At 42.0% G+C, this 19,396-nt stretch overlaps 1 protein-coding gene and 1 pseudogene across 1 annotated transcript; one reads left to right on the top strand and one right to left on the bottom strand.

Annotated features, from left to right (window-relative positions):
* The first annotated feature begins 3,418 nt into the window (after positions 1 to 3,418).
* On the top strand, positions 3,419 to 4,370 carry LOC133901992 (uncharacterized). Its single transcript, XM_062343554.1, has one exon. The coding sequence runs from the start codon at positions 3,542 to 3,544 to the stop codon at positions 4,121 to 4,123; it is 582 nt and encodes a 193-aa protein (XP_062199538.1). The 5' UTR covers positions 3,419 to 3,541; the 3' UTR covers positions 4,124 to 4,370.
* Positions 4,371 to 12,595: 8,225 nt separating this feature from the next.
* LOC133901463 (phospholipase D delta-like) lies at positions 12,596 to 15,531 on the bottom strand (annotated as a pseudogene).
* Positions 15,532 to 19,396: the final 3,865 nt, after the last annotated feature.

Here is a 19,396-nt window from a genome sequence, read left to right as displayed (position 1 = left end):
TTGTGTATATATATATATATATATATATATATATATTCGTAAAAAAGGTCGTTGGGTTATCTGTATATATTGTTTCTCCTTTTATCAGCGGATGTAATTATACAATTCGAGATTGACTTGGTGGATACGTTTGAATCGAGCTTCTCTATAGAGCCTGGTCTGATAGATAGTGCTACAACAGGTTCACTTGTTAGTCTCAGATGCAGGATTATTACATCTATCCATATAGGCAATCAAATATCTTCACATGATCATTACATCTGCATGTGCAAAATAATTACATTCGATTATACAGACAACCAAACACTCTTCTTTTTAGAGTCCCTATATCTGTTCAACTAATTTCTACTCATCTAGAATATAAGTAGAACATGAATAATCTATACATGCAACTAAATGCACCCATACTGAATATGGAGAATCAACAACACCACGGAAGTTCCGTTCTCGATCGGGACCGTGTGAGCCCCAGAAATCAGAATTTTCACGGCCAGCTACTAGGGAGAGAGATGGAATGTGCGTGTTCCAGTTAAAAAATAGTTTTACTGTTAGTTTTTCAACTAGCATTCTTTACTCGACACTGATAATCGGAGACTATCAGTACTGATTACCCACCCGATACTATTGCTATTTTTAGAGAATTAAAAAAAAGGAGAATTGGTGGCCAATTCCTGTCGCTCAACATCAGACAAAAGAATAGATTCAATATCACACAAAAGAATCGAATCAACTCCTCCACGTCGGGCATCACACAAAAAGCAACCTAGCAAAATCGACATCACACAAAGAATAGGCCCTCCACATCGGGCACCAGAGCAGCTCCACACCAGGCACTAGGCACCAGAGCAACTCCTCCACACTAGGCACCAGAGTAGCTCCTTCACGTCGGGCACCAGAGCTGCTCCTCCATCCATCACTCCCCTCCGGCGCTCCTCTGTCCGGCGCTCTCTGCCCACCTACGGTTGAGGAGGAGCAGGAGGGGCGGTGCAACCTGCGGATGAGGAGGACCGGACAGATGAGGAGGTAGGATGGGAAGAGAGAGGCTCTGAATGAGGAGTGGTTGTGGTCAAACGAGTGGATGAATGAAGTGATAAGAGAGAGAACGAGTGGATGTTAGAGCTGTACATAAGCGAAACGAGCTAAAACGGGAGTGTATCAAATTTTCGGTTCGAATCGACACTGAAAAGGATTATTAGTGTTAGTTCTTAGCGGCTCACTCATTTTTCGTACGCGAAAGAATAAAAACTGGCACTGATATATCTTCAATCAGGTTTTTATATAACCAATACTGATAATGCGCTACTTATAGGCTGTAACAGTGCGGCTTTCCGGATCAAGAACTAGTGGATCTGAAAAATCTAGTCAGTACTGAAAATTGTAACCAATTTAGTTCTGGACAGCCACAGCCTGAACATCAACCTACGACGACTACGGAGAAAACGGGAGCCAGCCAGGTCGATCGCCTGCCGGTCCCAGCAATCACTGACGATGGGTTCGTTCATACGAGAATGTTTCTAGCCAACACGTTTTTGCTTATTCCACACGGACCCGCAGGACGTACGCTGCCCCGTAGCGCAGACGAGACCACGACCACAATTCCGGCGGTGCAAGACCAATCCAGGCTGAGGCCCGACCACCAGCGCGCGCGGCGCCCAAGCACACGCAAGACACTACACGACCGCAATGACAGGCAAACCGTCCATCCAGGCTTGTTCGCTCGCTACCTAAAACTGACGTATCTGTGCAGATCTTGGCTTAACCAGCATTGATTTTCTGTGACAAATTCTGGTTGCAACTCGTCAGAAACGTACGACACCGGACAATATATATCCAGGCTACACGGATCGACAGCACTAGTCAGATCCTATCTTAGGTATAGTATAGTAGCCAGCTGAAATGTCAGCAGCGGATGGAACAGTCAGTCACACACGGAAGTAAGAAGACCGGATTAACGTGCTAATTAGTACTACTTTTCTTTGGAATTAAACATGGGATTAAGGTTAGCACTACTAGCACAGCCGTACAGTGCTGCTACGTGACGGCCAAGTCTCAGGGTAACGTGCAATGGCTTCCAATCATTTGTATATACCGACTTGCACGCACGCATCCATCCGTCTACGCCAGACCCAGTCAGCACATAGAATAAGCAATGAAAAGCGTTTAGTCGTGAGGTCATGACGATGACGATGATCGGGCCCATCAATATGACGATGCAAGCAGGATTTTTTTACCGGTAAATAAAATTTAATAGAGGTCATCCTTAACATAATTCATCCCATATATCCCATACATTAGATAAAATTTAAATAAATTAAAATAATATTCAAACAAAACAATGGTAAATATAGTAAAAATTTTCTACCAGGTCTACCAGTAGACCTGATAAATCAGATATATTGAATATACCAGATCGAATTTTTTTCGCCTGTATGCAGGACGTAAAACCTCGTGGAAAGCGGAAAGCGGCCATAGTAAAGTTTATACAACCTGCATTAATCGGCAAATAACCTGGTGCGGTGGCTTACATTCTTGACTAGCAACTGTAAAGAACCTAGAAGTTAGCACACGGAAGCATAAGCCCGCAGGAAAGCAAACAAAAACAAAAACGGAATGCACTCGTGATCAGATGTGGGTGCCAAGTCAGAGCCGTCAGTTGGTTGGTAACCTCGATTGGTTGGGTAAGCATGCAGCTCAGCGTCTTTAGCTTATTAATCAAGGCACAGTTTGGTGCTGCAGAGCGTGATAGAAAATGTTTACCAAGTCTTGTAAATTCACTGCTTTTCGTCTGAAAGAAATAATATTGAGTTCAATATAACGAGCTGGATATGTTTCGGAGGGAAAATTACACTGTAAGCTCCTGAACAAATTCAGCTTGTGCACTACTTATCTGAACTATTCAATATTGTGTGATCAAGCGCTTGAGATACTCTCTCCGCCCATCTCTATAAGGTGTATTTTGACTTAAAAAGGTCAAACTTTATAAATTTTAATTAACAATTAGTCAAAGTATATATATATTTAGAGTACAAAGGTTGCATCAATAGATTCGTATTTCAAAACTTTTAATATGATATTAATTTTATAGCGATCGATAATATATCATAAGAGAAATTGATGATCAAAATATACTCTCGAAGACTTTTTTTTAAAGTTAAAATACGTTTTATAGAGATGGACGGAAGGAGTACCATTTAGTTGAAAAAAGAAAAAAAGGAATAGTAATAATTAGTGGGGAGGAAACCACTCTCACGAAGCTACGTGCATGCATGGCATGCCCGGTCCTCGCTTGACCCTTTACTGCTTTGCTCACGGCAGATCTATGACGCGCCGAAACAGACAACTTCTCCTAGAGGTAATCACGCTGTTCCACAGCGAAAACGAGTTAACTACACGCTATATATACTCCTACATGTGCTTCATCCGCGCCCACACCATTGTCCAAGCAGCAACGCCTCTGATCCAACCTCCTCGAGCCTTTCCAGAGTCGAAGCAGAGCAAGGCAAGAACCAGCGAGGGCGCCCGATCAGGTACCAGGACGCCGATGATGGCGGAGTGGTGGTGGTTCCTCATCATTAACGCGGTCGTCGCCGCCATCGCCGTGCTGTCCTCCCTGCAGCGGCCACCTCTGTCGTCGCCCCGCCGCGGCGGGGTCACGCGCAGGGCCTCGTCGGTGGTGCTGCAGCGTCTCCGCTCCTTCCCCATCTTCTCCTTCCCGTCCGCCTGCTTCCCGTTCCTTCAGCCCGACGCCGCCGCCTCCCAAGAAACAGAGGAGCCAGCGATGGCATCACCCACCAAGCCGTCCCCGCGCGCGCTCGCTCTCGCGCCACCGCCCGCGCCGGCGGCAGAGAACGAAGACGAGGACGATGAGGACCCGAACGCAATGAGCATGGAGGAGGTCTACGCGCTAGTGCTGGCGGGGTGGCGGCGGCCTGAGCGGGAGAGGGAGGAGGAGGCGAGGAGGTCGGAGGTGGACGGCCAGGAGGAGGAGTTCATCCGGGGGTTCAGGGAGGACCAGCGGCAGCAGCGGCTCAACTCCATCTTCAACTACACCCAGATGCTCAAGCAGCGCGCGCTCGCCGCTGCCGGCCGACGGCAGCCGGATGCCCGGCCAGATCAGCTTTGACTCACGTGGTCATTTCGTTCAGATGTTGGTCAGCGTTTTAAGGGAGACCAATTCTGTTTTGATTTGTTGTTGATTTGTACATAAACTAGCATATAGTCTGCAGGCGTTTGTATAGTTTGAGCAGATTATTGTTTTTTTTTTTTTTTTTGCCTTGCACATTTGCGCGCATGCTATTGTTTTGTTGTTGGCACATTTCATTTGTTCTTTGAAAGAGGTCAGTAATAATTTATATGTACCAATTGGATAATTATGAGGATCTTGAATGGGGAAACTATGCATCAATGGAAAGGATTCGACTACAAGAACCTTTTCTTCTGGTTAGAACTCAAGATTCATGATTACTTTGTACAAATAATACTATGAAATTCCATAGCTAACAAAAACCAAGCGATATCATACTACAAGGGGATATGAACATAGGAAATACTCATATATTATGAAAAATAGCTAAGTGTATATGCGTTGCAATGAAAATATAAATATTGAATATTGTAACATTAAGCACAAACTTAAGTTATGGAGATATGGATGCGCTATAGGAGCGCCGTTTAATAAGTACGTCAGGAGCGATACCGTAGTTTGATTTCAGATGAGATAAAAAAAAACAAGATTATCTGTTAATTTCTCTTATAATATCTTTATTTATTTTTATTAGTAAAATAGGTCATATATCTATAACTGGTAACAAAATAGGGTGTTGAAGAACGAGAGTAGATGAAAAAAGTAGATAAATTATTCAAATTTTTAGGGTTTTTATTAGATGGAAGGAGAGCATAGGAAAAGATGATACGGGAACAAACTCGTGTTTTATATAGTAGAGATAATATTACTTTTCTTAGAGAAAGAAGAAAAATAATATTCTCTTTTTCAGGGAAAGAAAAAATTATTTTCCTTTCCTTGAAATTATGAAAATGATTTTCCTTTTCTTAGAAAAGCCATCATATTTATATTAACAATAATGCAAGAAAGCATGAGTACCTAACTTTTACGCTGAAGATCTTAAATGAACAGCCTGCTATCATGAAGTCCTCTAGACTCTGAACCTAATTTATTGATTGACGATTAACACATAAGCAGGAAGTACACTCTCAACGATCTCCATGGATGGGTAGAACTTGCATGCCTTGGTAGCAATGTCTTTGTCGAAAGAAAACCGGAGGGGATTGATTTATTACCAGCTCAAAGCATTAGGCGCCTGATTCTTTTAGTTAGGATCTCATTCTCACTCCAAAGTATGGTTGGTGAATCGATCTTCAGCATAGGGGTGTGTTTGGTTCGTGGAATCCTATAAGGATTACTATGAAGCATAGGGGTGTGTTTGGTTCGTGGAATCCTATAAGGGTTACTATGAATCAGCCAGTTGTTATCATCGTCCAAGTGACTTGGTCCAATAGAACCCATGATGGGTGAACAAAATCGAACGAAACACTGTAAAAAAATGATTTGTACAAATGATTCGAAAATTTCGTGTGGGAATAGTTTTTAACTGTCTGTATAAATAATTTATACACACGGCTCGTTATTAGAACCATCTATACAAATAATTTGTACGGACGCCTCGTTATTGAAACCGTTTGTACTAAGTTTTCTGTAGCTAATTTTTTTTCCTACCCACACTAACCCCCTATATTATTATATAGGCACGATCGCAAGTCAAATGATTTTTCACGCGAAATACCATGAGTGCGTTTTCTAAGTCGAACTCGCAACCTCTAATCTCGCACAAATCTTCCTTAACGTCTAACCTGTCATTCATTGTTGACCATTGTATGAAAATAATCTATATAAGATATACGCTCAAAACGAGTGGAACATGATTAACACTGATGGTTCTAAACTTAGAACCGTCAGTTCTAGTAGAACCGTCTGTACTATTTTTTTTAACAGACAGTTCTAATTTAGAACCGTATGTATTATTATTGTCAATAGTACAAATAATTCTAATTTGGAACCGTCTGTAAAAAAAGAACAGTACATACGGTTTTAAACTAGAACCATATGTACTATTAGTACACACAGTTATAGTTTGTAACTGTTTGTATTGTAGCGTTCCGCTTTGTTGCAACTGCTCGTTGCCATTTTCTCAGACGGATCTAGTTTAGAGCCGTCTGTGGTACCCTTTGTACAGGTGGCTTCATAGATCCATCTGTATAGGGGCATCATATTAAATGAATTCTGTAGTAATGAAATTTATAAGGGAAAAACTATAAAAACTTAATATAGGAAAATACACTGAAGAAAGTAAAAATATCTATAAATCAGTTCTGGAAAAGTACGAGTCTCCAACCCACTGAACGCTCGAGAATGCCAAAGAAGAGGTGAGAGGTATTGTTGACTCCTCCCATTGCGACTAGGATAACATCACATAGATAGGTTTTTGGCAAAATGCCGAGTGTAATCTTGTCAAAATTCAGTCGCTTGTTGTATAGTTCCTACCATAATAGTCATGAGAGAATATGAGAAATTCTTTGAAAAAATATGAGAATATGAGAAACCATATGTGTAGATTTTATCTCGAAACACACTTTATTAATGTCATAATCTTTATGATTGTATGAATATATTCTAATAGGAAACAGTACTCAAATAAAACTACTTTTGAAGATCATCTTGCTGTTGAAACTGTTAAGTATCTATGATCGAAAGGAATACTTTCTACCAACTACAACATGAAGTGATCGAAGTGCTGGTTCTGGAGAATGTGTTATGTGTCCCTCCCTCCCAAGTTAGGAACCAGTAGTGAGGGGCAGATTTTGGGCCTAGTCAACTAGGGCCGCGGTCTCAATCATGGTAAAAAAACCGAGTATTTTTTTGATTTTTCTAGACCTAATATATTATTTTATTGGTTGGCCTAGGTAGGGGACTGGCCAGGCTAAACCCAGTTTCCCTCCGAGCAGGAGTCCGGGCGGGAGTCACGTTCAGCCCTTTCTTTCCTACAAGTCACCCGCTGACCCGCTCCATCTCTTGGTCCCCATTTCCCAACCAGCAACCCTAGCGTCGTCGCATGTCGGTAGCGGGCGCATAGCCAGGCAGCAGGGCTAGAGCATAGGCCGCAGGGACAGCAAGCTAGCAACAGGGACAGGGCACAGCAATTGGCCATGACAGGCAGCGGCAAGCTGGGCGCAGGCGCAGGGGGCAGGCAGGCAACAGCAGCAGGGCTAGGGCTCAGGAAGCTCGGCCAGTCGGCCATGTTAGGCAGCAGTAATTAGGGGTGCCGCGGAGGAACGACGGGGCCGACGCCTGATGGTGCAGGCGCATCACAGGCCGTGGCGTTAAGCATGTTCCAGATCAACATGGCGGTCGCCACGTTCCAGCGCCTCATCAATACGCTCGGCACGCCCAATGACACCCCCGACCGCGACAGGATGTACGCGCACCTACCTACCCCATCCCCAGTCTATCTATTGTGTCTTAGTTAGGTGATTGGGTCCTCCACTCGATCGAATAGGGAGAGGGTATTTTCTAGAGTCAGTCTGCTCTGATCTTAATACGTGTGCAGAATTAGGGGAGAGTTCTGTGGACTACTGGCTTAGTTGTGATCTCGATTTAGGTTTCGTCTCTCTAGTGGATGCATCAACCTGTTGCTATGGGTTGCTTAGGGCTTAATTTCCTCTATTTTTTGGCTGACTCATGCCTGATTCATGTTTGGCTGATAGCCTTCTCGCGTAGGTTAGATTGGGCAAATCAAGCCATATGCCTGAATAGATTTAGCTAGCTAAATTCCATCCTTTCTTCTGAAATTGATGGGATTTGGTGTCACTTCATGGTCATGTTGTGTTATTTTTTGGAAATGAGTTAAAACTTTATATCAAACCTTTTCTTCATTGAGCATTATTTGCCGACTATAGGACTAAACTAGTTTGTTTACCTGTTCAAATTGTTTGATGGGTCATCTGATTAAATTGCCTACAAGATGATATTTATATTTTGATTAAAATTTGTATCATTTGCACACATTGAAATTTGATTATATTTATATTGCATCTTCTAGATAATTGGTACTAGAATCACACAATAAAGAGGATCAAGACATTATCATCTTACTATGCTCATGCTCCTACTCCTGTAATACGATCTAGCCAACCTCTTCTAGAACTAGAAAATGAAGAACAAGAAATAATAGGAACAACTAGAGCTAACAATGCTAATGTCAATCCTCATGTTGTACCTGATTTCAATCAAATTGTCGTTGATCCAGGTCTTCGCATACCAATTGAGCAAATGGATCCGAACATTAGGGATGCTACCAAAAGGGAGTATATTTTGATGGGTCCATGCCAACCAAATGGTCATAATTATCCACAAAGTGTAATAAATAAATACAATATGAGTTTTCATGAAAGAGGGTTCAAAAGTCATGCTTGGTTGGAATGAAGTGTTGCTAAGGATGTCGTCTTTTGTTTTATTGTTTCCTCTTTAAACAATCAAGAGCTGAAAACTTCGGTATCAAATCCTTCACCAATGTTGGGTTTCATAGATGGAGAAATGGAACTACAAGTCTGAATGATCATGCTAAAGGCATTGCTGACAATAATGCGAGAAGGCATTATGAGACTTACAAAAATCAAAGGCAAAGTGTGTCACATGTGATGACTAGTGGAAAAAAGAATAATGATGATGAATACAAAGGTCGTATGCTTGTTATATTAGGAGTTGTAAGATTCTTCTATTACAAGCACATGTTTTTTATGGACATGATGAGTCTTCTAACTCAAGCAACAAGGAAAACTTTTTAGAGTTGATAGAATGGTATAAAGATAAGGATAAAAATATTGCACATCTGCTTCGTTACAATCAAATGACTTCACCGAAAATTCAAAAAGACTTGTGCAAAGCTTGCACACAAAAAAACACCCAAGCCATTATTGCAGATATTGGAGATAGCCATTTCTCTATTCTTGTTGATGAGGCTCAAGATGAATCTATCAAGGAGCAAATGACTGTGGTTTTAAGGTTAGTATCTAATGTTTGGTTTGTTGTTGTTTATTTAAAGGCTCACCATATTAATCACTAACAATGCTTCTTCCTCCATATAGGTATGTCAATTCACGGGGTCAGGTGATTTAGAGATTTCTTGGTCTTGAAAATATTGCTAAGACAACATTATCTTCTCTAAAGGAAGCTTTGGATAGTATGTTTGCTTTCTATAGTTTGTCTATGTCTAAATTGGGCGAGCAAGGATATGATAGGGCATCAAACATGAGAGGAGAGTATCATGGGTTGCAAAGACGGATATTGGATGAGAATCCATATGTTTTTTATATATATTACTTTGCACACTGGTTGCAATTAGTGGTTGTTTTAGTTGTCAAGTGTTATTCTATTATCTTTGATTTCTTTCACATATCCACTTTGATTGTGAACACTGTTAATGCTTCTTGCAAGAGAAGGGATCGATTGGCCCAACAACACCATGAGAATCTTATGAGCCAATTGGACAATAGTGATATTTTTTAGGGAGAGGGAAAAACTAAGAAATCAACCTTGCACGATATGGGGATACTCGATGGGGCTCACACCATAAAACATTGTGTCGTATTATTCTCACGTGGGATGCAGTTCTAGCGGTATCGGAGAATGTGGCTGATGAGGCCTCCAATGGAGAAAAAAAATGCATGGCTTCAGGTTTATTGAAACAAATGGAATGTTTTGACTTTGTGCTTATATTGCATCTTATGATCAGATTATTGGGTATAATTAATGATTTGTCACAATATGTGCAAAGAAAAGACCAGAATATTGTTCGTGCAGTAGACTTGATTGGGACCACGTTGCAGAAAATTAATGAAATACGAGAGAATGGTTGGGAGGACCTATTTGAGGAGGTAAATACCTTTTGTCTCCTACATCATATTGTTATACCAAATATGGAAGATACAATAACTGTTAGGGGTCATTCAAGAGGTCGTGGTGGACAGTTGGTAACTTACTACCATCACTTCAAATATGAAATCTTTAATGTGGTGTGTGATCAAATTATTATGAAATTAAACTATCGTTTGAAAGATCTACTCAATTATTGAGATGTATTGCTTGTCTAGATCTAAGGAACTCTTTTGCCAACTACGATAAAAGTAAATTATTAGAATTGGCTAAGATTTATACTGTCGACTTCTCCCAATATGACCTTCTAGTTCTTAAAGACCAACTTGGTACATTCATTACTGATGTGAGAGATGATCCCAGTTTCATATGTTGTCATGACCTTAGTAATCTTGCTATTAAGATAGTTCAAACTAACAGACACATTATGTTTTCATTGGTTTATCGCCTCATTGAATTGGCTTTGATTTTTCCTATTGCAACCACCACAGTTGAAAGAGCTTTCTCAGCTATGAAAATTATCAAGACCGAATTGAGGAATAAGATGTTAAATGAGTGGTTGAATCATAGGATGGTTTGCTATATTGAGCGATATACTTTTGCAAGCATCAAAGATGAAGATATTTTATACCATTTTCGAGAACTAAAGAGTCATATAAAAAAGCTACATGGATTACCTCTAGTTAGTGCTAGTGGTATGTTGCATTCTTAATTACTAATTTTTGTTCATTAATTCATTGTAATTTTGCATCTTGATTTTTTACATATACAACTTATAATTGTAGATTCAGTTTCATATGCTAATATTATTGTTGATGAATGAAAGACATGAGAGGCTAGAATGAATGAAATACTCCTGAATGGTAACAACATAGCCATTGTAAGTACCGTGATCAGATAATTTTTGCATCAAATGCCTTTGGTAATGTCTAATTCTGATTGCTTTGTCTAACATATTTCTACCTTTTGTCCTCTCACAGTTAGTTCCTGGTGGTTCACCGCCAGATGTGTAATGAGCTAGGGCTTCCTAGAGCAACCATTTGAGGCGAAGGCAGCACAGTGAACTCTGCACTTTATATTGTCAAACCACTGCATGTTTCCGAGCTCAAATGTGTTTTTCCTATTCGTTGTTGTACCAAAGTTTATTAGCAACTCTGAGAACATCAAACCTTTCTCTTCTGTATGGAACTTGCTGACCTGAAGTAGAGCGCCTGCATAGCTGTGCTTATATGATTGGCTATGCTAATTATGATGTACCTCTGATAGTTATTCAATGTTCATCATCGTTCTGCAATGTGATTTAAGTAATGGGTTAAACATCTAGACTGCTGGAGAAACCCGATAATTGGAAGTGTATCAGCAATAATTGCATTTGCGTAGCAGCTTTGCTGATTTTAGGTAGCTTTATCAGATTGTCCTGATAATCTTGTTTTTCACTGAAAAAATTTGTACCATATTTATCTGCCCCTCTTGGGTGCTATAGCAGATTCGCTCCTATCAGCTGGCTCAAAGATTTTGACTTCTGCACTTCATATTCTCATCATAAAATGATATTGCAGCAGAACAATCTGTACCATATAAACATAGAGTTAAAATGCTATCCAAATTATACCTTTTTATTTTATTTTTATTATATATTAATATATGATCCAGTTTAAATAGTTTAAATGACACTTAGTTGTTGACCCTGATCTTATAGGAGGCGGAACGCCACCACTGCCAGTAGTGGCCCGAAAAACCCAGTCATCACGCGTTTGAGTGTTCCTAGTTTCTCGCGACAGATCGAGGGTGTTAGACTATCTTCAACCATATTCCCTTCATTTCGTTCCCTTTTCGATTCCCTTTCTCGTTCCTATTTCCTTTATTTTCTCTTATCTACAACAGTTTTCTTTCGAGAAGAATCGTAAAAGGAAAGGAGAGAGAATCCCGTCCTGAAAGGAATGATCCTGAAAATCCCTTCGTGACGAAAACCGTAAAAAAAAATTATTAAAATACTAAAAAGAATGAAAATCCTTTTACAACGGAATTTTCACCCGCGATAGGAATCCTTGGGAGTGGTCTTAATTCATGACATCCCTGCTTGTGTTGATTGGTTCGTAGGAGAATGTTTCTACGTAGCCAAACGCGGTTTGTTTATTCCACACGGGCCCGCGCTACGTACGCTGTCCCGTAGCGCAGAAACGACGATGCGGCCACCAGCGCGGCGCCCAAGCACACGCAAGACTACACCAGCAGCAAACACGGCGGTGATCGAGGTTTTGCTTGCTACACCTGAACTTTGCACCATTGCCTGTATGAGCAGACCGGTTCTATCAGCATTAAATTTGTGACAAATTTTGGTTGGAAATCGCGTCAGAAACGTATGGCACCGGACAATATCCAGGATATATAGATCGACGGCGACGTTTGCGTACGGCACTAGTCATCCTAGGTATAGCTAGCTGAAGTGTCTGCGAATTTTGGAACAGTCGATCACACACGAAAGAGAGAAGCAATTCATTAATACCGTACGTGCTATTAGTACAGACGTACATCTGCTAATTGACGGCCAAGTCCCAGGACCGGGACATGCGTGCATGCATGCAAATATCTGCTTTAAACCCGGTCAGCACAAAGAATAATCAAGAAAATAATGTAATAGTCATGACCTCATGATAATGACGACGACTTGGCCCATGACATGGTTACGATGGAGATGACACAAGCAATATCCTGGAAAGCGACTTAGAACGAAAATGTATAAACTAAATTAAATATCCTGTGCCTTGACTATTGACTAGCAACTGTGTAACTAACCTAGAAGCTAGGATACGAAAGCTAGCGTGCATATAACCTGCAGAAGCACAAATAAATATCATACGTATTTCACAATCACCTGTTCTTCCGATCGTGTTCGGTCGACGAATCAATTTCGCCGGTGAGGTTTTATACGGAGGGCATCTAAGTCCCCGGGTTTAGAGGAATGCTGGTACTGACAGGTGAGCGAGACGATAGTGGAGGATACAAGAGCGGGGTGGGACCGTCATGTGATGAGGACACCGTTGGTTGTAGGCCGTAGAGGGCCACCGGTTAGGAAGAATTAAGGTAGAGCTAATGGCGGGTTAGTGTGACGGTGAGCTGTGAGTACGAATATAACAACATCACTCTAAGAGGAGGATGGTGGAGAGGGGCTAGCATTGGAGAGAGAAATAGAGAGAGAGGAGGGGAGAGACGACATGGTGTAGAGAGACTTAGATGATGAAAATGATATGACGGGTAGGTTCGTCAATCGTAAGAAAGGAAAAGAAAAACATGTGATTGTTATAGAGAGAATTTCTTGTATGTTGGCTAGTAATAATTATAGTGATTCTTTTGCGCCATTAAAAAAATTGACTTCCCTTTTATGCCACCGGTTGAAATTTCCTATCTCTTAGTGCGACATTTTCATGTGATGACCATTAACTGAGATGCCAAAAATACTGTTATGTCTTGCTTGCTTCTTCTTCCTCCCAAATCACAAAGAGAGAGATGAGAGACAGGCACTCCCTCGGGCTGTTTAGATCCCTCAGGCAATGGCCGCGATGGCTATGGCGATGGCTCATGCACGAGCCGTACCTTGTCATACACCGACCAACCAATGATGTATATCAAGTGGTGTGCCTCTAGGATGGCGTGGCACATGTCCTCCCAGCACTAGTCACTGCATCACACCGTGTTATTAGTGACAGTTTAAAATTATTATCAGTGGTGGATTTTAAACCGTTATTAATTATTCGACACTGATAGCTAGTGATCATCAGTGTCAGATTTGGAACCGGTATAAAAACTCAACATCACTGTTGGTTCGAGCCACGAACCAGTAGTAATGGTATTTTCAAAAAACAAAAAAGAAGGAAAAGATGACCCGCGCCATCGCTGCACTAGGCGTTGCCGCACCCACTCCTCGCCACGGCCGCTCCACCATGTGTGCCCTGTAGAGAAGAGGAATGCTGGTACTGACAGGTGAGCGAGATGATAGTGGAGGATACAAGAGCAGGGTGGGGCGGTCATGTGATGGGGACACCATTGGTTGTAGGCCGTATAGGGCCACCGGTTAGGAAGAATTAAGGCAGAGCTAATGGCGGGTTAGTGTGACAGTGAGCTGTGAGTATGAATATAACAACATCACTCTAAGAGGAGGATGGCGGAGAGGGGCTAGCATTGGAGAGAGAAATAGAGAGAGAGGAGGGGAGAGACGACATGGTGCAGAGAGACTTAGATGATGAAAATGACATCACGGGCCCTTGCCTTCTCTAGGCCGCCGCATGGCCTCCTGGATGCCATCCCGTACGCCACATGATCTCCAGTCACGGCAGCGACGGCGGATCCAGTCTCCCATCGAATCCTCACTGGATCGCCTTGCTCCTTGACCTCCACACACTGCTGTCACAGAGAAAGAGAGGGCAACGACTGTGAGTGGGGCGGTGAGGGCGGCAACCATGAGGAGTTTTTCGAGGAAGAGGCTAGTGGGGAGACCGAGTAGGAGGAGGATCTCACGAGCGACCGAGTGGTGGTGACTGACGGTAGGTGGTGGGGTTAGGATCGAGAGGGAGGGGAAGAAGAGAGAAAGGGTGAGGAGGCCGAGAGAGAGGGGATCGAAGAAAAACTTTATTTCTTGCGCCGACCTTTGAAAAAATCTATCAGACCCCGAGAGTTGCAAGAAAAAAGCCGATTGAATAGAAATTTCAAGTCTAGGCATAGCTTCAATGGCGGTTAGTGGCTAGAATCGGCACTGATATTGACTATCAGTGCTGGTTCGTGTTACAAACTGGCACTGATCGGAGTTGATAGTCAGTTTCAGTGTTGGTTTTTAATGGCTCAATCATTTTTCGCGCATAGGAGGTTTAGAACCAATAGTGATATATTTTTAGTAACGATTCTTACACAATCGGTACTAATGAGTTGTCATTTATGATCTATTCTGTAGTAGTGCATTATGCTTTAACATCTTCTCATTCTTGAGCTCAATCTCCGGTAGGTCCCCTCCTTGACGTGCGCGTCCTGGTATAACGTCACGCAGCTGCCGTGGTGGAGTGGAAAGTAGAAGTCCTTGATGCCCTTGCGTTGGGGTCGCTGAGAATGCCATGCTGGTAGACCGGGTTGGTGGCGATGGGGTGGAACCAGAAGTGGAGGTGTAGCGCAGTGTCAGGCTTGTATGGCTTGCCATTGGCCCTAATGACGGGGAACAACCAATCCTCGACCTCATCACTCGAGGTGACAATGTCAGTGGGGATGGAGATCATGTCGATGAGCTATGTGTTGAACGTGTCATTGTCCTTGACTTGGAACTCGAGCTTGGCGGCGTGGTGCGCGAGCGGTGCGTTGAAGCGATCCCCCCAGACGGGGTCACTAGTGATGATCTTCTGATGGTGGTGGTGTCACCCGCCGCCGATCGGGCCACAGAGCTGGTGCTTGGGCTCGCAGGAGGTGGGTGGGCGACAGGAGGCGGACATGCTTGGAAACATGTCCATGTTGGGCAGCAGGCATGCCTCTAGGATCCAGAGGTCCTTGTGGCTGTGCAGGAGTACGGGCTTCACTGGAGATTCACCACCCACCGACAACACCATCACTGGCAACGGAGCCTCACGGTCGGAGTAGGGAGAGGTGGCGGCAAGCATCTAACCAACCAGAGCTCTCTAATCCTCAACCTGTCTTGTAGCATACCACCCTGTGACCCCACCCCCTCGTGGGCAGACCAGTAGGGAAGCGGAGGGGGTGAGGTGAGGTGTGGCTGGATCTAAAGATGTTCAAATGGGTTGTGCCTATTGGGCCGATCCAAAGCACGACACTGTAGGCACGACCCGAGGCTAGACGGGCCGGGTCAGCACGGCACAAGGGCCTGGGTCGAGCGCACGGCACGATTGGCTGGCCTGGCCTGACCCGTATTTTCAGGCCGGCACGGTCACGGCCCAACCTAGGCAGGTATGAGCACGGCCCGAACCGGCCCGGGCACGCGGCAACCCAGGAGGCACGGCCGGGCCAGCACGGCACGCGGCGGCCCAGGTGGCACGTGCCGGCCCAGCACGGCACAGCCCAGCGGGCACCCCTGGGCCAGCTGTAGCCATTGTGCGTGGGCCCGACATGCGGGTTTAACGAGTTAAATGGGCTTGGAACAGCCCGCTAACCCGTTAACCCAGTATTTTTTGAATTTTATAGCCGTTTTCTGACCGTTTGAGCTCCAAAAAATTCAAAAAAAATCGCAAAAAACACTATTTTTCACGTATAAATAGAGGATCACCTTACCCTTCCATTGCACACCAGCAACATCATTTGCTCTCTTGTTTTCTCCTCTTATTCTTATCTGAAAGTTCTTGAGAATTAGTGATAATTTGGCAAAATTAGTTTGAGTTGTTGCCAAAAATCCGAGCAATTCCAAAACCATCATCCTGCTGTCTTGACGTTGAAGAAATCTTGGTGATTTTTTGCATCATTGTTCGTTCGTGTTTTATTATTAGTTTTATTAATTGATTATTTTTAACTCTGAATATTTGTATTTTTTGTAGTGCCATTCGACAATGGTCATAGATGCCGGTGATCATGATAATAATACATCCATTGATCATGATTTTTTTTCTTCAAGGACTCACAGGGAATTATGACCCCTTTGATACAAGTGCTGCAGGTGATGATAGACCTGACGATGAACCTCTTGTTGGTTCACATGCAGGTGATGCAGTAGCACCTCCATCGTCAGGCTCTACAAGTGTACATGTATCAGCAAGCACCGGCTCTAAAAGATCAAGAGTCGGTACTTTCGAAGTTTGGTAAGAGTTTGAAAGTTTCTACAGAGAGGAAGATGGGGTAAGTGTCAGGTATGCTTGGTGTTATATTTGCAAACATGAATTATCTGCAAAGCCCTCGGGTGAAAGGAAACATTTGAAGAGGCACGCCACAACTTGCAAGCGAAAGAGTGGAGTAGCCATGAAGCAGACGGTGCTGCAGTACAACCCCGACGGCTATGTTCGTCATTGGGAGTATGACTCTGCCAGTGCTCGAAAAGAGTTATGCCGCTTCATTGCAAGAGCGGATCTACCACTCAACATCGGTGAGTCTCCTGCACTTGAAGATTACATTAAGCAAGCCCATATCCTAGGTTCACGCATATTTCTAGATAGACAACTAGTAGGGATATGGTAAAATACTACAATACGTGTCATAGCAAGCTTAAAGAAATGTTGCAAACATGTACATTTTCAGTTGCTTTGATCTCGGACATATGGGCAGGTAAGGATAGAGAGGATTATCTTAGTGTTGTTGCTCATTTTGTTAATAATGATTGGAAATTAGAAAAGAGAATAATAGGTTTCAGGTTGATTGACAACGCGCATGTCGTGAAAATATTGCTGAAAAAAATATCTCAAATAGTTGAAGACTTTGGTCTAACAAATAAAATATTTTCTATCACTTTAGATAATGCCGGTGCAAACTCTAGAGCCATGGATATTCTTACTCCGTTGTTTAGTACATATGCTAAATCTTTCTTGTTATATCAACGATGTGCTTGTCATATTATCAATCTTATAGTAAAATCCGGTTTAAAAAGGTTGTCGCAATACCTAGACGATTTTTGTACTGTAATATCTTTTGTAAACTCCTATAACCAACGAATTGCAACATATAAGCAATATTATGTTGCAATGGGTGTGCGTCCACGTAAGTTTGCTGTGGACATACTAGTAAGATGGAACTCTACTTTCACGATGCTCAAAAATATTATGCCATATAAGAGTACATTTGGTGTGTTTATTCATACACACTATCATCAGCATGGGGGTCACACTTTACTCATGGAAGTGCATTGGTATGTTGCCGAAAGGATACTAGAGTTTCTTGAATTTTTTATGATTCAACTGTAAGTTTATCGGAAGTTTATTATCCAACATCTTGTTTAGTAGTGCATAATATTGTTGAAATTACTACTCATTTAAACATTTATGAAAATGATATTCTTCTAAGAGATTGTGTAGTTCCTATGAAATCTAAATTTTTAAAATATTAGAAAGAAATTTCTTTATTGTATGCATTTATCTTTATTTTAGATCCTAGAGCTAAAATCGTAGGTTTTTGTAGAGTTCTCACAATTCTAGGTGATGCTCTTGGTCATGATTATTCTACTTATTATACTAATGTTTGCTAAGTTATTCAATGTTTATAGTAAATATAAAACAAAATATGCCGGAGTTCGTTTGCAACGACCTCCACTAGCACCCACAATCAGTAAGAAGACAACAACGTGGGAAAAAATATTTAGTGAAGCTTCTTCATCAAGAAGTTTAAAATCTTCGTCATGATCGTCTACGACCACGAGTGCTGGAATTCAAGATCCGGAGGGGAGCTAACTACCTTCATCAACAGAGATGTTATCAGTCATGAAAAAAAAAATCAACATTATGCAATGGTGGCATAAGCACAAGATAAATTATCTGGTGCTTTTACTATTAGCACGAGATTTGTTAACGGTTCTCATATCTACAGTTTCTTCTGAGGCTGCCTTCAGTCTTACTGGAAGGATAATCTAAGAGAGAAGAATAAATCTGTCAAGTGAGATGGTTGAAATACTCACCATAGTAAAAGATTAGAAACAACCTAAAGCACGACTGCACACACTGCAAAGAATACTGAGCTTAAAGATTCATTCCAAAATTTGTATCTAGATGTTGATGAGAACGTGTAATTTTTAATTTTCTGAGCTAGGTTCTACTTTTTTTCTTTTGTTAGAAAGGTTTTTAATAAGGCAACCTATCAAAAAAGCTCTTTTTTAGAATTAATTATATATCCCTATTATTTTGAAGTTTTTTCTTTATTTTTTTTAAAATGACCCGCCACTTACCTCTCGTCTTGACCTATAAATACCATCTCAAACTCCCTGTGATCCCATCGACCACTCATCTTTCTTTTTCTACTTGCTAGCCAGTAGCCACTTGCCCACTTCAAGAGATCAATTCCATATTTCCATTCATGGATCAAGACGCCGAGAACTCACGTGCATAGTCATGAGTGTGGCAACATTTTGAAAAGATCTCTAGAGAAATTAACAGGGAACAAGTAAGATTTGCCAAGTGTAATATATACAGCTATGAATTAAGTGCCAAATCTCCAAATAGAACAGGACACTTGAGGAAGCATATTAAATATTGCAGGTAAAATTTTGGGGTTTCTAATGAAACCATATAATTTTCGAGGCATAGTCATAAGTTGTACTCTTTTTTTTTCTAGTAGAAAGGTTTTTAACAAGGCAACTAATCAATAAAGTTCTTTTTTATTTATTTTCTATAATTGTTTTGATTTTTTGAATTTTGTAGCTATTATTTTTTATTTTTTTTCTATTTTCAGAGTGCTGCCAGGCCGAGCGTGCCTCCACCATGCCCGTCGACCCAGTCGTGCGCCGCTGGGCCGCCGTGCCACCGACCTACCACCGTACCCGCCGGGCCC

This window comes from Phragmites australis, chromosome 20, assembly GCF_958298935.1.
Source record: "Phragmites australis chromosome 20, lpPhrAust1.1, whole genome shotgun sequence".
NCBI classification, from domain to species: domain Eukaryota; kingdom Viridiplantae; phylum Streptophyta; class Magnoliopsida; order Poales; family Poaceae; genus Phragmites; species Phragmites australis.
Note: the sequence above shows the minus strand (reverse complement) of the source record. Positions and strands in the feature narration are given on the sequence as shown.